Source organism: Arvicola amphibius, chromosome 3 (genome assembly GCF_903992535.2).
Source record: "Arvicola amphibius chromosome 3, mArvAmp1.2, whole genome shotgun sequence".
Lineage (NCBI taxonomy): Eukaryota > Metazoa > Chordata > Mammalia > Rodentia > Cricetidae > Arvicola > Arvicola amphibius.
The window spans coordinates 134,369,586-134,392,155 of record NC_052049.1 but is presented as its reverse complement, the minus strand read 5'-3'; the positions used below and the strand labels follow the sequence as shown (position 1 = coordinate 134,392,155).

At 39.4% G+C, this 22,570-nt stretch overlaps 1 protein-coding gene and 1 non-coding gene across 3 annotated transcripts in view; both read left to right on the top strand.

Annotated features, from left to right (window-relative positions):
• The window catches only part of Trip4 (thyroid hormone receptor interactor 4), a 54,532-nt gene that overhangs the window by 6,033 nt on the left and 25,929 nt on the right, over window positions 1–22,570 (top strand). Inside the window, exons 3-9 of one of the 2 annotated variants that reach the window (XM_038322858.1) lie at window positions 611–744; window positions 4,339–4,551; window positions 6,340–6,418; window positions 10,787–10,916; window positions 13,534–13,749; window positions 18,528–18,654; window positions 20,210–20,394. In XM_038322858.1, coding sequence (XP_038178786.1) covers window positions 611–744; window positions 4,339–4,551; window positions 6,340–6,418; window positions 10,787–10,916; window positions 13,534–13,749; window positions 18,528–18,654; window positions 20,210–20,394 — 1,084 coding nt within the window. The remainder of the gene's footprint in view (window positions 1–610; window positions 745–4,338; window positions 4,552–6,339; window positions 6,419–10,786; window positions 10,917–13,533; window positions 13,750–18,527; window positions 18,655–20,209; window positions 20,395–22,570) is intronic. The other variant, XM_038322859.1, reaches the window with a different exon arrangement.
• Window positions 1,236–1,401, top strand: LOC119810948. The gene has a single exon (XR_005284884.1). It is a non-coding gene; the product is annotated as a U1 spliceosomal RNA (small nuclear RNA).

Sequence of the window (22,570 nt, the reverse complement as noted above, 5' to 3'; positions counted from 1 at the left end):
TTCCTTGTTTTTTCTTTTCCCAAGACAGTGTTTCTCTGTATAGTCCTGGCTGTTCTGGAACTCACTTTGTAAACTAGACTGTCCTCAGACTTAGAGGTCTACCTTCCTCTTCCTGTTGGGATTAAAGTCATACACTACCATGCCTCACTCTAGCCCTATTTTTAATAAATATTTTATTTATTAAATATTTATTATGAGTGAACGTATTGACTGATTATGAATAATTTTTAGAGGTTTCCATTTATATAGCACAAAAGATGAACACCAAACTAAATAATATGTCATTATTACACAGTGTAAAATGTTACATTATTAACTTCTACTCAGCATTATTTGACTTCTCCTTTTCCTTTTTCTTCCTCCAGTACTGGGGATCCAACCCAGGACTGCTTGCATGCTAGGCAAGAACTCTCCGCCACTAACCCTGTTCAGAACTATTAGTCATTGACTGCAGTCATGACATGATTTAATTTTGAGTTGAGAGTAGTTCTGCCTGACTTTGTATCTTGATTGTAAATATTAAGAATTACCTTCAGGTTTTACCTGTAGAAGCTAAATAATAAACCTTGCCATTCTCTTTTTGTATTTGTTTGTATTTTATCCTTTAAAGAAATTTTAGATGGACAGAGATCTGTAGACCAGTTAAAGCGGAGTAGGAGGAAAGGAAGAAACAAACAGGAAGTTCCTGCATTTCCTGAACCTGACTTGACTATAGAGGCCAAAACACCTTTAGATTTGGCCAAGGTAAGCTTTTCTTGACTGTGTGAAGGAGAAAGGACTAATTAATATGTTTCAGAGACAACATGCAGAAGCTGATACACCAAGGCAGATTCTAACAAGTGGGTGGACTGTAGGGACTGAAGCAGACAGTGCTGACATACTTCTATCCCTGTGGTGTGGAGATCTTTTTTCTCCACCCGAGCAGCATGTAGCTCAGGTTGACCTCTAACTTGCTGTTAGCCTTGAACTCCTGACTTTCACACTTCTGCCTTCCAAGTTCTAGATTACAAGTGTGTGCCACCACTCGCTTACCACAAATTACAAGATTTATTTCATATGAAAGATCAAACTTAGGACTTTGTTCATGCATATCAGACAAGCACTCTACTGCTAGCTACATTCCTGGCTTGGATGAATAATAATCAATAAAGCACCCTACTTTCAACTTCAACATTTGAGAGGGCAGTAAAAGCTAAATGATTATATAGTTCTTGCTTTTACTGAAACTGCCAGGCCTACTTACCTAGCAGGGTAAATACCATGATCACAAAGGTGGTTTTCCCAGGGTAAGGCTTGTGCATTATACTCTGAATGTTTTGACATCTGCGATTTCCACATATGTGGGAAATTCATCTACATCATTTGTGGTAGTGGAGGATTGTGTTTGAACTCATTCCTGCATCAAAACAAACAAATACAACCCCCCAAAAAAACCAAAAAACAAAAGCAAAACAAAACAAAAAACTGCTAGGCAACTGAGAGACCAGGGCAGGAAAATTGAGAGGTCCAGGCCAATCTAGGCCAGTCTAGAATACATAGTGAGAGACTTTATCAGAAAAATCAGGAAAACATACATAAATAGTATTTCTGTTTTGAAAGTTTTCTCTTAGCCAGGCAGAGGTGGCGCACGCCTTTAATCCCAGTACTCGGGAGGTAGATGCAAGTGGATCTCTGTGAGTTTGAGCCTAGCCTGGCCTACAAGAGCTAGTTCCAGGACAGGTTCCAAAGCAACACAGAGAAACCTTGTTTCAAAAACAAACAAACAAACAAATTATTATCATTATTCAGTCCTCAAAACTCATTAATAACAAGGCTGGGCTAGAATTCTCTGTGTATCCCAAGCTGTCTTTGAACTCAAAATTCTCCTCCAAGTGCTCAGGTTATAGACACTGTACCTGAATAACTGAAACATTTATCGTTAGCACAACTCAACAAGCTAAACTTTTCAAGAGAAGAAATTAATTAATCTAATAAGGAATAAAAAGAGTCTGAGTATGATAACATACAAAAAAATGGGTGAGAGGTGGACATGGTGACCTCAAACTATAATCCCAGTGCTCAGGAATCTAAAGAAGTCCCTCACATTCAAGGCCAGCCTAGACTTCAGAATGAAATTTTTTCAGAAAAAACTAAAAAATAAAACTAAAGCAAAAACAAGGAGAATGGAATTTACAAAAATTATCGCAAGTGAACAAAGAACATCTAACCAATAAGTATATAAAGGTATTTAATCTCATTAGAAATAAGGTGGCCAATTCTTCATACTCTTAGTTGCCTTGAGACTTTTTCAATTTTATCACCTAGAGTCTCTCATTGTGCCTCTGCCCCAAGGCATGAACAAACCGACATGTCTGTACTAATCAGATAAATACACATTAAATCACTGAGATATTTCCTATCAGATTGTCAATGATTAAAAATAAAATTAGTGTTTGGCAGCATGCATCAAGAACTGTAGAAATGTCTATGTAGTCTTTACTTTGAATCCCTATTCCCCACAGGCTTGTATATGTTAAGTACTTTCACCACTGAATGACCCCTAAGTGCTATGTTGTATTATTTTAGTGCCTAAAGATGTTCTATACTTTTTCTTGTTTCTGTTGATAATTTGAATATCTGCTGCTGTGAAATTCCTATTTTTATATTATGACCATCTTTTTTTTTATCATGGTATTGTTTTCTTATGTCTGTTCTTCCCCCTAGTAATAGGGATTGAATGTAGAGTCACATGCTTGCTAACCACATGCTATGCCACTAGTAACACTGTCTCTTTCTTATTTATTTCTAAATTACTGATTTTTCTCATTTTATTGATTGCCTATCCTTTGAGATAAATGAATGTTATCTATTTTTGGAGATTTTTTTAAAAAATTCTCTGTTTATTCTTTGCGTGCGTGCGTGCATGCATGCGTGTGTGTGTGTGTGTGTGTGTGTGTGTGTGTACATGCACGTGCTCATGCGCCTGTGCATACAATTTGTGTCTGTTCTCTTTTATAATGTGGTCCTGGGTATCAAACTTAGGTCATTTAGGCTTGGCAAACATCTTTACCTGCTAAACCATCTAACTAGTCCCCAAAGGCATTTTTTAGCTATGGCTTAAGATATCAAGGGTTGGGAGTATAGCAGAGCACATATCTACTGTACAAAAGGCACGGGTCCAATAGCCAGCACCACAAGAAAAGAAAAAAGGAAAGATAGGAGTGAGTTTGTAGCTCACTTGGTTGGTAGAGTGCTTCCCTGGCATGTATGAAGCCCAGGGTTTCAGCCCTGCATTGCTTGTAAATTGAGTGTAGTTATGTACATGTGTTATCTCAGCACTCAGGAGGTACAGCTCGGAGGATCAGTGTCATCCTTTAGTTTGAACATAATAGTTCAAGCCAAGTGTTACTCAAAACAAAAAGAACCCAACTCACTACATTTGAATGATAAAACATCTATAAGTGCAATATTAAATATCTCAAGGGACAGCAATATGACTCAGTAGGTAAAAGTGCTTGCCACCAAGACTGATGACCTGAGTTCAGTCCTCTGAAGCCACATGGTGGAAGGAGAGAACTAACACCTGAAAGTTGTTCCCTGACCTCCACATGTATACTGTGGGATGTACACACGCTTACATGTTTTTACACATGTAAAAATTCCTCTTGAAAACACATCAAGCTGCCTTAATTGCTACATTATCTTGTTCTAAATATATTAGGTGATTGAGAGCTACTAATTGTTGTGATATTTTGTTTGTGTTTAACAAATAAAGCTTGCCTGAAGATCAGAGTGCAGAACTAAGCCACTAGAGGCCAGGGAGTTGTGGCTCACACCTTTAATCCCAGTTTTTGGGATCCCACGCCTTTAATCCCAGCACTAGGCGGGTGGAGACAGGAAGGGACCTGACTGGGCAGACCAAAGAATGTAAGGCTGGAGGAGACAAGAACTCAGTGCAGTTTTGAGTTGCATTCTGAAGATACAGTCAAAGGATGCAGTCTGAGGAAGCAGTCTGAGGACAGGATCGCCTCTTTGGTCTGAGCATCAGTAGAGATAAAATGTCTCTGTACTGGCTGGCCACTCTGCTTCTCTGATCTCTCAGCTTTCACCCCCTAATATCTGACTCCAGGTTTTTATTAAGAACAATTAGAATTCGTGCTACACCTAACAAATAAAACAATTGTTAGAAAAACAATTACCTTGCTTTTATCAGGCCTCTAATTATAAGTAATCCGTATTCTGTTTCTTTGGTGGTTCTTGGATAAGGTGCAAGTTGTTACTGAACAGAACTCAGACTTTCCTCCCACATTATTTTTGTTGTCATTGATCAGTGTTCCTGTGATGTCTTTGTACAATTAGGCACAAGAAAGCAGTAACTCAGTAAAGAAGAAGACAAAATTTGTCAATTTATACACAAGAGAGGGACAGGACAAACTTGCAGTCCTGCTTCCTGGTCGTCACCCATGTGATTGCCTGGGACAGAAGCACAAACTCATCAATAACTGTCTGGTCTGTGGGCGGATCGTCTGCGAGCAAGAGGGTTCTGGCCCCTGCTTATTCTGTGGCTCTTTGGTAAAGTCCTTCTGTTTTGTTTTTGCTATGTGCCCTGGTTGATGATGAGGATGATGATAATGATTTTTGTCAACTTGAGTTATCTGAGAAGAGGGAACATCAGTTGAGAAAATGTTTTCATAAGATTGGCCTGTAGGTAACCTTGTGGAGTATTTTCTTAATTAGTGAGTACTGTGGGAAGGCCCTTCAACTCTGAATGGTACCACCTCTGGGAAGGTGGTCCTGGACTATGTAAGAAAACAGGCTAATGTGTGATGATGTTTGCCTGTAATGCCAGCACTTGGGAGGCAGAAGCAAGAGATTATCTGTGAGTTTGAAGCCAGCCTGGTTTATAGTGAGTTCCAAGCTAACTAGAGATACAGAATGAGACCTTGTCTTTGAAAGGAAGGAAGGAAGAAAGGAAGGAAGGAAGGAAGGAAGGAAGGAAGGAAGGAAGGAAGGAAGGAAGGAAGGAGGCAGCATTCCTACCTTACCTCTATCAGTTCCCGTCTCAAGTTCAAGCCTTGAGTTCCTGCCTTACTACCCTTAGTGATAAACTATTACCTAGAAGTACAAAATGAGATAAATCTTTTGGGGGCTAGAGATGGCTCAGTGGTTAATAGTACTGACTGCTCTTGCAGAGGACGTGAGTTCACTTTCCAGCAGCCCCATGGTGTCTCACAGCTGCCTATAACTCCAGTTCCAGCAAATCTGGATGCCTACTTCTGACCTCTGTAAGACCAGACATACATACAGGCAGAACATTCAAGCATTCATACAATAAAAAGAAATGAGTACAAAAAAGTGAACCTTTTCCTCCTACCAAAATTGCTTTTAATCATGGTGTTTTATCACAGCAATAGAAGCCCTAAGACACTATCCTTTGAGCTAATAATCACAGCCATTCAAATCATTTGTAATTTCTCATAGGAAAATTCTTTCCTACAATATCTAATGAAATCCCAGCACTCTGGAGGCCGAGGCAAAAAAGTGAGTCACTATATAATTAGGCTGGCTTCAAGCTCCTTGTGTAGCCCAGACTCATTAATAACTGTCTTTGAACTCCCTATATAAACGAGGATAGCCTCAAGTTTGTGGCAGTATCCTTACCTCAGTTTCTCAAGAACTTAAATACTGAGATTACAGATGTAGGCTATCATATTTGCCTTCTGATTCTTTCTTATTTTATGTGTATATATGTTTTGCCTGCATATATGTCTGTGTACCACATTTGTGCCTTAACCCCTCTGAGGCCATAAGAGGACATTGTATCCCCTGGAACTGAAGTTACTGATACATGTGAGCTACCATGTGGGTGCTGAGAATTGAACCTAGGTTCTCTGGAAGAGTAGCCAATGCTCTTAACTGCTGAGCCATCTCTCTAGCTTCAAGCTTCCGTTTTTTTCTAATAAAACATAATTTCTATTGTCGATTTGGAGTTTATGGTTAGAACCAAAGGCTTTTGAAAAATGCTCTTGCAGAGGACGTGGGTTATTTTTGGCATTCTCAACAGAAGCAAATATTTTTCCTTTAAAAGTATGTATATGTATATCTATATGTGTATACATATATTATTCTAATATAAATATACATGATCATCTAGTTATTCAGGTAAAATATTACAGCAATGAACTTTTGGGGGGGGTTGTTTTGTTATTTTGAGACAAGGTTTCACTGTGTAGCCCTGGCTGCCCTGGAACTTACTCTGTAGACCAGGCTAGCCTTGAACTCAGAGATCCACCTGTTGAGGCATGCCAAACAGGCAATATCATTCATCTACTGAATGATTACTCTTTTTTTACTTTATAGGTATGTACTAATGAAGAACAGGACATTTTACAGCGTGACTCAAACAAAAGCCAGAAACTACTAAAGAAGCTCATGTCAGGTAAATCCCTGGTTTCTTTCTTGCTTTGTTTTTCATTTGTTTCGACAGGGCCTCCCAGTGTACCCCTGGCTGGACTGGAAGTCACTTGTGCCAGGATTAAAAGTGTGCATCATAGCCCTGGCTGTCCTGGAACTCTCTCTGGACCCGACTGGCCTCAAATTTAGAAATCCACTTGCCTCTGCTTCCAAGTGGTAGGGTTAAAGGCGTGCACCACCACTGCCTGGCTCAACAATATTTTTTTCCGGGGGTGGGGTTGGGGGGTGTCTGGTGATTGAACCAGGGCCTCACGCATGCTAAGCTATGTCCCCAGCCCCTCAAAAAGCATTTTTTAAAACGCTTACTATTAAAATCATTACTAAAATAATGTTATATGTTGCTCATATACCTTTGAACAACAAAATAAACAATAATAATATTAGGTTATAACAAAGAAAAATTCATATCCATATTTATTCTGTAGCAAATGAAACAACCTAGACAATAAAGAAGAGATAACTCGACAGGAGGTAGTGGTGGCCCACACCTTTAATCCCAGCACTTGGGAGGCAGAGGCAGGTGGATCTCTGTGAGTTCAAGGACAGCCTGGTCTACAGATCAAGTTCCAGGACAACTAGGGCTACACAGAGAAACCCTGTCTCAGGAGAAAAAAAAAGAACAACTCTTAGAGAAGAATACTGAATAATAAAGTAGAAGAAAATGGACTGACAGAAAAATCACCATCAGAACAAGAATGACAGTTCGAACTGCTGTAGGCAAGATATTACAATGATGGAGTGAAAATTTAAGACAATAGACTTGCCAGGCAGTGGTGGCGCATATCTTTAATCCCAGCACTTAGGATACAGAGGCCAGCCTGGGCTACAGAGCAAGTTCCAGTTACACAGAGAAACCCTGTCTCGAAAAAAAAAAAAAAAAACCAAAAAACCAAAAAAACCCAAAATGTCTGCCTTTGCCTCCTGAGTGCTGAGATTAAAGACATACACCACTACCGCCTGGTGGTTTTGCTTTCTTTTTTAAAATTATTTATTTATTTTATGTGCATTGCTGTTTTGTTTGCATGTATGTCTGTATGAGAATGCCTGTTCCCCTGAGAGGCCAGAAGAGGAAATTGGATCCCCTGAAACTGAAATTACAGACAGCTGTGATCTGCCATGTGGATGCTGGGAACTGAACACAGGTCCTCTGTAAGGGCAATCAGTGCTCTTAACCACTGAGCAATCACTTTGGCCCCCAAAATGATGAAGCTATTTTTTTGTTTGTTTGTTTATTATTTGGTGTTTTTCAAGACAGGGTTTCTTTGTGTAGCCCTGGTTGTCCTGGAACTTGCTTTGTAGACCAGGCTAGCCTCGAACTCCCAGAGATACGCCTGACTTCTGCTGGGACTAAAGGTATACACCACCATGCCAGGCTCTCAGCCCCACTTTCTTAGTTTAAATCCTTATGAAGATGCTGACATCAAGGGATGAACATATATAGGAATTGTACTCTTTTTTTCCAAAAATGTTGTCTTTTATATTTGAGAACATCTGACAAAAGTTACTAAGGACCTTTTTGTTAGGGTGCTACATACCTGAAGTACTATATTTGGGAAACTGAGGCAGGAGGATTGTTGGAGTTTGGGAGTTTAGGACTGTCCTGGATAAAGCGAGACTAAAGCAAGACTATGAATATAAGTTGGACTGGTGAGATGGCTCGGCCTGGAAAGGCTCTCTGCTGAGAAAACGACTCCCACATGTTGTCTCTGCCCTCCATATGTGCTTAATGGCATGTGTATGTGCACCCCCACACTGACAAATAGAATGTAAAAAGAAAAAAGTTAAGCTAGGAATGTTGGTGTAAATAAATCTATAATGACAGCATTCTGGAGTCTCTGGAAGAAGCATGGCATGTTTGAAACCATCCTGGGATACATAGCTGAAAATAGGCTGTCTTGCTTTGTGTCGTGAGACTCTGTCTCAAAAATGTTTAAGGCTGGCAAGATATTCAGAAGGTAAAGGTGCTTACTGTTAAGCCTGATTATCTGCAAGTTGTGTTTTCAATTCCACATGCATACTGTGACCTGTATACACATACAAACCTGTAGCACGATTAATAAAAACCCAGACAGCCGGCGGGGGTGCAGGGGTGGTGGCGCACGCCTTTAATCCCAGCACTCGGGAGGCAGAAGCAGGTGGATCTCTGTGAGTTCAAGGCCAGCCTGGTCTACAAGAGCTAATTTCAGGATAGGCCCCAAAGCTACAGAGAAACCCTATCTTGAAAAAAATAAAACAAAAAAACAAAAACAAAAACCCAAATAAATAAATAAATAATAAAAACCCATACATAGATATTGGGGTTCAGCCTGAAGGTCAGAAAAGCAAAACAGTCAACTATTGGTTCTTACTTTACCTCAGTCCAAAATGACGATCTGGCCTCCAGGAATCTCAGAATGAGACTGTGACTGAGAGCTGTCTCCTCCTGTCTTGTATTTCTCTCTAGTGCTGGGATTAAGGGTGTGCACCACTACCCCATGGTTTCTATGACCAACTAGTGTTGCTACTAGGATTAAAGGTGTGTGCCACCACTGCCTGGTCTGTAAGGCTGAGCAGGGTGGCTGTTTTACTCTCTGATCTTCAGGCAAGCTTTATTTATTAAAATACAGATGAAATATCACTACACATACCCACACTAATTTTTTTAAAGGTTTTAAAAGGCATATTTTTTTGCCTTTTTGAGAACCCCTTTTTTTTTCTTTTGAGAGATAAGATCTCATGTATGTAGCCCAAGCTACTCTTAAACTTGCTGTGTAGCTGAGGAGAACGTTGAACCTTGGATCTTCTGTCTTTTCTAAGGTATTGGGATTGTAAATGTGCCATCCATCGTGCCTGGCTATAACCATTTATTTATTTATTTATTTTTGGTATTTCAAGACAGGGTTTTTCTTTCTTTTTTTTAAAGATTTTTAATTTATTTTTATTAAGTATACAGTATTCTGCTAGAAGAGGACACCATATCCCATTATAGATGATTATGAACCACCATGTGGTTGCTGGGAACTGAACTCAGAACCTCTCGAACAGCCAGTGCTCTTAACCTCTGAGACATCTCTCCAGCCTCTTTTTCTTTCTTTCTTTCTTTCTTTCTTTCTTTCTTTCTTTCTTTCTTTTCTTTTAATTTTTAATTTATTTTCATTAAGAATACAGTATTCTGCTAGAAGGAGACAGGGTTTTTCTGTATAGCTTTGGAGCCTGTCCTGGAACTTGCTCTGTAAACCAGGCTGGCCTTGAACTCACAAGGATCCAGCTGCCTCTGCCTCACAAGTACTAGGATTAAAGCCGTGCACCACTACCACCCAGGTAGATAAAGTCAATTTTAAGAGGTAAAACAACATGCTTATTAATTTCTATCAAAATAATATTTAGCGCCTACCTTAGTTCATAATTTTCTTTTTAATATAAAAATCTATGTTTTTATTATAAAGTATCAATTGTAAAAACCAAATGTTTTTTCAGTTTTTCATAATTTTCTATAATTGGTTTCTGTGTCGTGCTTTTTAGCTTTCAGTGCTGACTGAATTTCTAGCCATTCTGCCTTATTAGCTGGGATTACAGATACGTATCACCATGCCCAGATTTTTATATTCTACACACTTGTTTTGGTTGATCAAAAGACAATCTCTTGGGCTGGAGAGATGGCTCAGTGGTGAAGAGCACCTGCTGCTAATTTCAAGGACTGGAGTTCAGACCCTAACTTTCACGTAACAAGCTGGGCTTCCTGCAGATTCCCGATTGGATACCTTCTTGCCTCCAGGCATGTGCACCTTCATGCACACATACACAAATCAATAAGGTTTTTAAAATAGTCTATTGACTGTTTATTCTAATTTATTTATCTCCTAGTTATTGGATATTTGAACTTTTTCCAACTTAGAAATAATAACAAATGGTCACCTTTGTCAGTAAATCTTTTGACTTTGTTGGGACACATTCTTTTTTTTTTTTTTTTCCCTTTCGGTTTTTCAAGACAGGGTCTCTGTGTAGCCCTAGTTGTCCTGGAACTCACTCTGTAGACCAAGCTAGCCTCGAACTCAGAGATCCACATGCCTCCCTAGTGCTGGGGTTAAAGGCATATGCCACCACCACCTAGGTACATTTTTTTAAATTTAAAAAAAAAAGTTGGGTTTTTTTTTTGTTGTTGTTGTTGTTTCGTTTTGAGATACTATTAGTGTCAAATACCACTTGATGTTGTTTGGGCCTGACCTTAAATGTTTCCATTTTAATGAATGCTTCAGATCATCAGGCTAGCACCAAATCTGCAAATATTTTGTTCATTTGCAGCACAACAATACAACAACTTTATTCTATGGACTGATCCCATTTGCTATTTCAGGGGCAGAAAATTCTGGAAAGGTGGACATCTCTACCAAGGACCTTCTTCCTCATCAAGAGGCTCGGATTAAGTCTGGTCTGGAGAAGGCCATCAAGCATAAAGAGAAGCTGCTAGAGTTCGACAGAACTAGGTAGTGTGGGCGTAGAGCAGCATTGCTAAGACAGAAGCTCAGCTGGAGAGTCTAGCTATTAAACTTTGTATGGGGGTTAGGGGGCTGTTTCATAATTAAGAGCATTTGCTGCTCTTGCAGAGACCCAGGTTCAGGTTCGAGCACTTGTGTGGCAGCTCTTAATCATTTGTAGCTCCAGTTCCTCTTCTGACCTCTACAGGCACTCACTCACATAGAGCACACACATGTACATGCAGGCAGAACACTCATACATAAAATAATAAAATAAATCAAATATTGCCTTGACACTTGATACCTTCTTAGGGTGGAGTGTGAAAGGATTCATAACAAAGAAGAACAGGATGTATTGGGGTTTTATTGCATCTTGGTTTTTGCTTTTGTTTTTTGTTTGGCAGAGTTTCACTATGTGAATCCAGCTGGGCTAGAACTCCTTCTGTAGACCAGCGTTGCATCCAACTCAAAGATCTGCTTACTTCTGCCTCTCTAGTGCTAGGATTAAAGCATGGACCACTACATCTGTCTCTTTTAAATTTTTTTCAAATATTCCACACTAAGAACTTATAGATCGGGCTGGAGAGATGGCTCAGAGGTTAAGAGCACTGACTGCTCTTCCAGAGGTCCTGCGTTCAATTCCCAGCAACCACATGGTGGCTCACAACCATTTATAATGAGATTTGGTGCCCTCTTCTGGCCTGCAGGCATATATGCAGACAGAACACTGTATATATAATGAATAAACAAATCTTTAAAAAAAGGACTTATAGGTCGCATTTATTTATTAACAAATTATCTGGTTGTTGGGTAAAAAATTCTGAAGACTTTCATTTTGAACCAAGGAGCAGCTGTGTTGAGTGAACCACTTTTTACTGCAGAACAGTATAAATATTACACAGACAGCACACAGACTTTTGTGCTAAAGACAAAATAAAAGAAAGTTTAAATAAGCAAAAACCAAGTCAGGCACTTGGGAGACAGAGGTAGGCGGGTGGATCTCTGTGAGTTAACACTAGCATTTACAGAGTGAGTTCCAGGAGAGCCCGTACTACTTAGTGAGACCCTGTCTCAAGAAAAAAAATTATCAAAAATTTTAGGCAATTAAGTATTTTAAATTTTCTTGTTAGCAGAGGTTTGATTTTTATAAGGAATAGGGTCTCCATGCATTAAACTCTTATAAAAATAAAACCCTGACATACATGAGCTACATACTTTCTACTGAACCCAGAGCCCCATAGTGTTGTAAGCACATCTATGAACAATGACGATTCCTGAAGCTTCCAATACAATCCTCAATGCCAACAGTTACACACTCTTGGAACACTGAACCTGGATCCTGTACTAGGGAAGGCACTGAAGCACTCTAGGGAAAGATTAGCCATGGAGACTTCATTGATGAATTCAGCAAATATTTATTGAAACTTATATTTCCAGCTCTGGGAGGAGCCCAACAGACAGAACCTTTGCCCCAATAAGCTCACTCTGTAAAGAAGGGCTGCCCAGCTCAGGCAGTCACTGCCAACCTTAAAGTCATCATGCAAGATTTCCTCTATCAGGGCAAATACAATCTTTTTAAATTTTATTAGTCAGGGGGCCTGGAGAGATGGCTCAGTGGTTAAGAGGACTGGCTGTTCTTCACAGGTCGTGCATTCAATTCCCAGCAACCACATGGTGTCTCACGACCATCTGTAATGAGATCTGGCGCCCTCTTCTGGTGTGTCAGCATACATGGAGGCAGAATGTTGTATACATAATAAATAAATCTTTAAAAAATTTTATTAGTTGGGGAGTGGAGATGGACACACATCAGACCGTCTGTATCAAGACCCATACCAAGACTTTTAATACAAAATCATTTTGTACCTTGAATATGAATGTAATATAAATGGATTCCATATCCTCTAAGTGTCACTAACTACATTTATGGCTTGGTGTAATCAATATCTGTGAGCCCCAGATTTATTTTCTGTAGAATGACAGGAAGATTAAATTGTCAGAATTCCTTCTAGCCATCAAATTTCTTGTCATTATGATCTTTGGACTTGGGCCCTGTATTAATGAAGAACTGGGGAGTAAAGAGGAGGGATATGGAAATTGTTATAATAGTAAATGAAGAAAATATTTTGTGTTAATAATTAAGTCACAGGACAAGATTTTAAATACCAACAGACAGACGGGTCTATCAGTAATAAACCAGACTCAAGTGAATTGTAGAAGGGGTAGGATATTGAATAAGTTACTAAAATAACAACTAGTATCTGGCAAATCCAGAGTACATCCCAGTTATCAGGTGCAAGCTGTGATCCACAGCTTAGGGGGCTGGAGGATCAATGGGAGGGTATGTGAAAGGTTGGACTTGTCAGAAAGGGAAGACAGTGGATTATGGTGGTATGTCTTCCACTGCCTGAGTCTGAGATTAGTTCTAGGAGCAGAACTGAACCTTACAGTAGACATAAGATACACACTGCAGCTTCAAGTCAGGAAGAGCATAGTCTGATTTTAGAACATTCTGGCCTTTCATAGTTGAGATGGGAACCTCCACAATAGTTAAGCAGTAATTAGTCTGTATTTATCAACACATGACCTCCCTGCTGGGTGTTCTTTTCTTGTTTTTCCTGCTCAGTGTCCGAAGGACCCAAGTCATTGATGATGAGTCAGATTACTTTGCCAGTGACTCTAACCAGTGGCTGTCCAAAGTTGAGCGGGAAACCCTGAAGAAACGAGAGGAGGAGCTGAGAGAACTCCGACATGCCTCACGACTCTCTAAAAAAGTCACCATTGACTTTGCAGGGCGGAAGATCGTAGAAGATGAAAATCCACTAGCTGAGTATCACAGCAGGTAAGTGGGAGGCCTTACTGAGAACAGGGACAGTCCAACCGTGAAGGGTTTCCCTCTAAAGGATCTAGTGTTTTGTTTAGTTAAAAAAATAATGATGCCTGGGTATTGGTGGAAACACCTTTAATCACAGGACTCGGGAGGCAGAGGCAGGTTGATCTCTGTGAGTTCAAGTCCAGCCTGGTCTACAAGAGCTAGTAGTTCCAGGACAGGCTCCAAAGCTACAGAGAAACCCTGTCGCGAAAAACTAAAAAAAAAAGAAAGAAAGAAAGAAAAATGGAGGGCCAATAAGTTAATTCAGTGGGTAAAGGTGTCTGCTTGCTAAGTCCGAAAACCTAAGTTTGATCTCTGGGACCTATATGGTTGGAAGAGGAAGCCAGCTCTGCAAGTTGTCCTCTGATCTTTACACATGTGTGGCACATGCATGCATGCATATTCTTACACACAAAATAAAATTTTAAAATAGTGCTAATAATAATGGACTAGAAATATATCTCAGTTATAGAACATGTGTCTCGCATGCACAAGGCCATAGATCAACCCATGTACTACATACACAAATAATTTCATAATGATGAAGTTCTGTATGGCAGCATGTGAGTGTAATCATGGCACTTGAGAAACTAAAGGCATAGGATACATGGTATGAGGCTAGCCTGGTCTGCATACTGAGTTCCATATCAGTCTGAGCTATACAGCAAGACCCTGTTTCACAAATCAAAAAAAAAAGTAAAAACAAAAATAATAAACCCTGGCACCACAAAAAAGTAAATAAATAAAATGTCTAAGGCTGGGATTGTAGCAAAGAGGTGTATCACTTGCCTTGATGATGGATGCTATAAAATAATCCCACATTAGCTCAGAATTGAGTATAATAAAGGGTTATTTATTTAGGGGTAGACTCACAGGTCACAATCCTCTTCACAAATGGGGAACAGGAACTAAATCCAAAAGCCAGGAGAGAAAAAGAGTATAGTCTGTACATTGGATTTATAGTAAAAGAGTCCACGCCCAAGTGGGTTGGAATCTTAAAGACTGCTGGCTGAAGGAGTTCCCATAGCATTGCCTAGTATTCTTGAGCACCAGGGTTTGATCCCCAACACTTCAAAAAGTAAAATATAAAATAATAATTGCTAATTTAGAACAGAAAATATATAAAGTGGGTGAAGATTTTCAAAATGAAGCATGAAACCAGGCACAGCGGTACAGATACATAATCCTAGCACTTTGAGAAGATGAGACAAGATTCAAGGTCAAGGTTCAAGGTCAAGTAGTAAGTTTGAAGCTACCATTGGCTATATGTTACTCTGATAAAATGAAGACCTAAAACAACAACAACCCAAAAGAAAGTCCAGTCATGGCAGTAGAATAAATCAGTGAGGCATGCGGAAATGATGACTTAGTTGGTAAAGTGCTTGATAAAGAAAAGGATCTGAGTTTGTTCCCTAGAACCTGCATAAAAAAACTGGGCATGATGGCACTCCTGTAATCCCAGAGCTGTGTAGGCAGAGACAGAAGGACACCTTGAGCTCCCTAGCCAGTCAACCTAGTCAAATAGGCAGGTTCCAAGTTCAGTGGGAGACCCTGTCTCAAAAAATAAAGTGGAGAGTAATTGAGGACAGCAGCCCACATTGACCTCATTACCAAGTTGGCACACACACATAAATACACACACAGAAGATTTTGGTGAAATGTGTGATCCAGAAAGAAACTAATATGTTTACTTTGTGTATTTGTGCTTGAGTGTATGCAGATATGTGTGTGAAGTTAATAATGACTAAAGTTAACATTGACTTGGAATGAGAGTGTAGCTCAATGATAGATTACTTGCCTAATATATGTCAATCTGTCATTTAGTTCTTAGCTATATGCACACAGAGAAATAATAATAAATGAAAATAGGGCTGGAGAGATGACTCAGAAGTTAAGAGCACTGGCTGTTCTTACAGAGGTCCTGAGTTCAATTCCCAGCAACCACATGGTGGCTCACAGCCATCTGTAATGAGGTCTGGTACCCTCTTCTGGTATGTGTATGTATAATAAATAAATTAATTTAAACAAATGAAAATGAAGCTAAGCTTAATTTTTTAAGCTGTAAGGTAAGGGTTTAATATATAATGTAGAGATGATTAACACCACTTTGGAAAAATTGTAGGTTAGATTTCTCCCAAACTACACTGTAATAGTAAGCTAGACTAAATCAGCTGATTTAGTGGGACATGATGGTAAACACTTGTAATCTCAGCACTCAGAATGTAGAATAGGAGGATCCCACCAGGCCAGCCCAGGATACATAGTAAAGCCTGTCCCCAAGAATAAAAATAGCTGGGTGGTGGTGGCGCATGCCTTTAATCCCAGTACTTAGGAGGCAGAGGCAGATAGATCTCTGTGAGTTTGAGGCCAGCCAGGTCTACAGAACTAATTCCAGGGCAACTAGGGCTGTTATACAGAGAAACCCTGTCTTAAAAAGCCAAACAAACAAATAAATAAATTTAAAAAGTAAGGATTGAGTGGTAATGGCACATACTTTTAATCCCAGGATGTGGATCTCTGAGTTTGAGGACAACCAGGGCTAGAGAAAGACCCTTTGTTGAAGAAGAAGAAGAAGAAGAAGAAGAAAAAGAAAGTACACACACACAATCTGTTTTGTGTGTGTGTGTGTGTGTGTGTGTGTGTGTGTGTGTGTTGGCTTAACAAATTTGGTTGATTTTTTTAAAAGCTGGGAGAGACAATGAGACGAATTGGTAGAGCTAGTGAGATAGATGGCTTAGCTAGAAATGGCACTTGTCACTCAGGTCCGATAACCTGAGTTCAATCTCCAGAATCCAGAACCAATAGTGAAAGGAGAAAACTGAGTCCCAAAAGTTATCCTCTGACCTCTACAAGTTTGCCAGGGCACGCATGTCCACACTCTCACATATATATCATAGACACACACGCACATATACACATTCACACACACCCAGAAATAAAATAAAAAATTTGAAAATATTTTTTCTTGATGAAATGCAACAATTTGCTCTTTTTTTCCTCTTTTTTTTTTTTTTTTTTTTTTTTTTTTTTTTTTTTTTGGTTTTCGAGACAGGGTTTCCCTGTAGTTTCTAGAGCCTGTCCTGGAACTAGCTCTTGTAGACCAGGCTGGTCTCGAACTCAGAGATCCGCCTGCCTCTGCCTCCCGAGTGCTGGGATTAAAGGCGTGCGCCACCACCGCCCGGCTTTTTTCCTCTTTGAAGTTTGAAATTAATACATTGGAAAAATGAACTTCCTCCCACTTTGAAATATGATATTAACCCTAGTATAATTACTGGTTTTGAAAGTTATAAAGTTCTTCTCCAGCTCTTTTTAAGAAATCTCTCCATTGCCAGATGGTGGTGCCATATGCCTTTAATTCCAGCACTAGGAAGGCATACACAGGTGAATCTTTGGGTTCAATGCCAACCTGGTCTACAGAGAAAATTCTGGGACAGCCAGGGCTACACAGAGAAAACCTGTCTTGAAAAACAAACAAAACGAAACCTCTCCATCCTCAAGTTTTGTACTTTTAAAAAAAATTATTTTTATTTTTCACTTGCATGATGTGCACTACATGCACACTTGGTGGTGCCCGCAGAGGTTAGAAGAGGACATCTGATCTTCTATAACTGAGGTTACTGTTGTCAACTCCATGTAGGTGTTGGGAACCAACTCAGGTCATGTGTAAAAGCAGAAAGTGTTCCTAATCTCTGTGCCATCTGTCAATACCCTGCTGTTGTTTTGAGACTGAGTTTTACAAAGTAACTCAGCCTGACTTGGACCTTACTATGTAGCTCTGACTGGCTTCAGTTGATGTTGATCCTTTTGTCTCAGCTTCCTAAGATTTCAGATGTGTAACACCATGCATGTGTAACAGTTTTGGTTTTGTTGTTTATTTTGTTGGGTTTGTTTTGTTAGTTTTTTTTTTATTGTTCTGTTTGTTGGTGATAGGATCTCATGAAGTCTAGGCCACTTTCTTTGCCAAAATATCACTAGAATGATATCTAGGTACTTAATATTCTTTCCCCTTTGAAACCTCTTGATCTGGGCTGTCATAATCTACATCATTCTCAGTACCACCTTCTTTCTTGCTCCTATTAGGATGGCCCAGTAAGCCTCATTTAAAGCATTCAGCTTTCAAATTTTCTCATCCAAAGTCCCAAAGTCTTCCATATTCCTACAGCAAACAGTATGGTCAGACCTATCACAGCAACATCCCACTCCTGGTACCAACTTTTGTCTTAGTTACTGTTGTGGATGCTATGAAGAGGCACCATGACCAAGGCAACTCTTATAAAAAGAAAGCATTTAACTGGGGGCTTGCTTACAGTTTCAGAGGTTTAGTTCATTATTATCATAGCGGGGAGCATGACCACATGTAGTCAGGCATGGTGCTGGAGCAGTAGCTCAGAGCTTCATCCTGATTCACAGGCAGAGAAAGGGGGGGAGGGAGAGGGAGGAGAAAGGAGAGAGAGAGAGAGAGAGAGAGAGAGAGAGAGAGAGAGAGAGAGAGAGAGAGAGAGAGAGAGAGAGAGAGAGAGGAGAGATCCATCTGCCTCTACCTACAGAGTGCTGGGATCAAAGTAGTAAGCCTTACAATTCTTGGTACAAAGAGAAAGAAGGTAGAGTGGGAGGCAGGGAAGATTGTGCATTTCTACAAATAAAACTTTCATTTCCAAGTTATTACTAAAAGGTTGCATGTGGTAACTTCGGACACTCTTAGCATAAAAGATTACCAATTAATGTCTCCTTTTGGTTTATTACCACAGGCTAGATGAGACAATACAGGCCATTGCCAATGGAACTTTGAACCAACCACTGATAACATTGGATAGATCCTCTGAAGAGCCTTTGGGAGTTTTGGTAAATCCCAACCTGTACCAAAGCCCTCCCCAGGTAAGTGAATGTTTCCTCTAACTTATAATAAGACAGTTTTGAACAATAGTTTGCCTTTCAAGTATATTTGTTTCATAGGCCTTTAGATACCAATTTTCCCTCAACATGTCCAATATTTTTCTAATTTTTATTAAAACATTTCTGATAAGATTATCTGTATTATCTTCTGAATATTATCATTTAAATATTTTTATGGAGTCTGATATATTTTTATTTGTTTCTAGGTATAGTATATTCAACTGTGTATGTATATTTGCATGTGTAGGGCTGATGTGTATATGCATCACATGTGTGTATATATATGTGGAAGCCATAAGCTGACATTAGGTACTTTCCAATGTCACTTTTCACTTTACATCTTGAGGCAGTACATAATGAATGTGGTTTTAGGACCTGGGTGTATAGCCAGTATAGCTCAGGAGTAGAATGCTTAGCTGTGCATGAGGTCTTGAGTTCAATCTCTAGCACCTGGGTAAGGGAAAAGGATTTTGGAGCCATTGATCTTCTTGCTTTGAAAGAAACATTAACCATCCTTCTTTACTGCTACAACCTGTTAGTCTCCTTCAATTTGCATGAACCCTCTAACTGAATTATCTGTAATTCTCTGTCCCCCTTTATAAGGTGAGAACCTTGTTTTTTAGGGCACAAGTTGTTCATTTCAGAGTAATAGAATTTTTCATACACTCATTAGTCAGACAGCATCTGTTTAGCCTTAAGAATTATGGATAAAAATGTTGAAACCACCTTGGAAAAATATCCAGAATTAGACATAGATTGTTAATAAGTATAAGTGGGAATAATCACAACTCTTTTGTCTTGTTGTTATGTATTTCCTAGAAGAAGGTATAATTGTAGTGACTTCAACATTGTATTTATCCTCTAAGATGGGACATTGTGAACTGGATAGTGGTTCAACAGATAGAGGTACTTGACTCCAAGCCTGAGGACTTTGAACATCTACTTTCATAGGTTGTTTAATGACTTCCACATGGGTGCTGTGGCATGCATGCCCCACTTCATCCCCAAAATGCATGAATGAAATGTAATTTGGAAAAAAAAAAAACTGAAGAAACAATAGTTGGGTGTGGTGATTCTTTCTTTAGTCTTAGCACTTGGTCTAGCAGATCTCTGTGTTCAAGGCCAGCCTGCTCCGTATAGTATGTTCCTGGTCAGGTGGGGTGACATAGTGAGATGCTGACTTTGAACACAACAAAACGATGCCACATTGTCGCCATGTTTACTTAAGCATTTAGAACATTTCCATACTTTTTGTTCTTGTTTTAGAGATGATTTAAATTTTTCTTTAAAAAAAACAAGCTCCCTGAGCAATGGCACAAACCTGTCATCCCAGCATTTGCGAGATGGCAACAAGAGAATCAGGAATTCAAGGTCATTCTTTGCCACATATCAAGTTCAAAGCAAGCCTAAAGAAAGAAAAAAAGTGATACTCATATGATTCCTTTTTACCAGCATTCATCACTTTGGTTCACCTTCCCTAAGTTCCTCCCTTCTCAGCAAAATTCTGTTTCTGTTTTGTGTGTTCTTTCCTATGCAGTGGGTAGACAACACTGGCTCAGTCCCACAGAAGACTTCACTCTCAGCAGGACCAAGACTAGAGTCCAGTTTACATCAGCACCAGCTGCGAATCCAGGACCAGGAATTCCAGGAAGGCTTTGATGGAGGCTGGTGCCTCTCCATGCATCAGCCCTGGGCCTCTCTGCTTGTCAGAGGGATTAAAAGGTAAAAATTACAAATCATAACTTTTCCATAAAATTGAAAGTTTAAGTGATATTTATTTGATTTAGAAGTATGGATTTATGTTCCTTTGTACCAGTCTATTGATGACTTATAATATTGTTCAATGCATGTAAATATAAACAGTGCTACATATGGTGACACAGCATAGCAGTGGTGGCTCACACCTTTAATTCCAGAACTTAGGAGGCAGAGGCAGGATCTCTATGAGTTCAAGGCCAGCCTGGTCTACAGAATAAGTTCTAGGACAGCCAAGGCTACACAGAGAAACAAAAACAAACAACAAAACAAAACCAAAACAAAACAACAAAAGTATGGTGACACAGAACTGTAATCAAAGCACACGAGAGGCAGAGACAGGAGGATTATGAGTTATAGTCTAGCCTATTGTGCATTAGCAAGACTTAGTTCAACAAAGAAATGAGCTGGAAAGATGGCTTGGCTGGCAGAGGCACTTGCTATACAAGCCTGATAGCATGTGTTCAATAGGCGAGAGCTAACTCCTAAAAGTTGTCCTCTAACCTTCACCCCTGCGCCATGACTGTGTTTCTTTACGCTCACATACATACATTACACACGATAATAACAAAATACAATTAAAAATGCACAAGCGTATATAAAAACTTGCTTGGGGCTAGAGAGAGGTGGTTCAGCAGTAAAGAACACTTCTCGCCCTGGTAGAGCACCTGGGTTTCATTCCCAGCACCCACATAGTGGCTTACAGCTATCTATAACTCCTGGTATTAGGAGATCCAGTGCCCTCTTTGGCCTCTGCAGGTACCAGGCACATATACATAATGCAGCCAAAACACTTACACATCCAGTAAAATATATCTTAAAAAATTGTTGGCGGTAGGGTCTTTGTTTTTGTTTGTTTTTTTCTTTTCGGTTTATTGTTTGGTTTTTAAGGCTCATTTTGTTATTTTAATTAATTTTTAAATTTTTAATATTTATTTTTGGCTGAGTAGCTTTAAAATAACAATGGAAGTGTGGGGACCATGCCTATAATCTCAGTCATTCGAGAGTCTGTGCAGAAGGATGATGAATCTGAGGAGGGCGACTCAGTGAGAGCCTATCCAGGGCTGCGGTAGATTAGTGATAATATGACTTCCTAATGTGCATAAGGCCCTGGAATAACCTTTAGTACTGCAGAAGAGGAGAAGAGAAAAGAGCTAAAGATGCTCACAGAGAAGCTAGAACACCAGTGTTTTCATCTTTAGAAGAAAGTCTATTGAAAAACTCAGACTCAAACTCAGAGACCCACACCTGCCACTGACTCCCAAGTGCTAGGATTAAAGGCGTGTACTGCCACCAGCTAGCATATTGTGTTTCTTCTTAATTCATATTTAAACTTCACTTTTTTCCCATTTGCATACATGTAAATATAAGGCTAAATGAAGAAAGATAGCTAGAAATAGATCATGTATATCTCATTCCCCAGAAACAGTTACTGGCTATTAGCTGCTGTTAGTGCTTTGGAATGGTTTTTTTTCTTCTTTTTTTTTTTTTCTTTTTCTTTCTTTTGACATGGTTTCTCAATGGAGCCTTTGCTGTCCTGGAATTTACTACTATGTAGACCAGACTGGCCTCAAACTTGAATTCACGGGCCTACCTCCGCCTCCACTGGGATTAAAGGGATTATTGGGATGGGCCACCATGCCAGGCCTGTAATATTTATTTACATTGTGTTTTCCTATATGAATCAATACTTAGTAAGACCTTATTATATAATTTGCTTGGGGTTTTTGTTTGTTTGTTTGTTGATTTTTCAAGACAGGGTTTCTCTGTGTAACAGCCCTAGGTGTCCTGGAACTAGCTCTGTAGATCAGGCTGGCGTCAAACTCACAGTGATCTTCCTGCCTCTGTCTCCTGAGTGCTGGGATTAAAGGTTTGCGCCCCCATCACACATTTGGAATTTTTGTTTCATTTATCATTAATACTACATGTTCATTTTTCCTTTTCTCTTATCTTCTAAAATTTTATGTGCTGGTAATGTCTCTCTCTCTCTCTCTCTCTCTATCTATCTATATATATATATATACACACACACACACATATATACATATAACTGATATATCTATATATACACATACACACACACACACACACACACATATATATATATATACACATTAGTATATACCTTTTAAAATAGAATTTT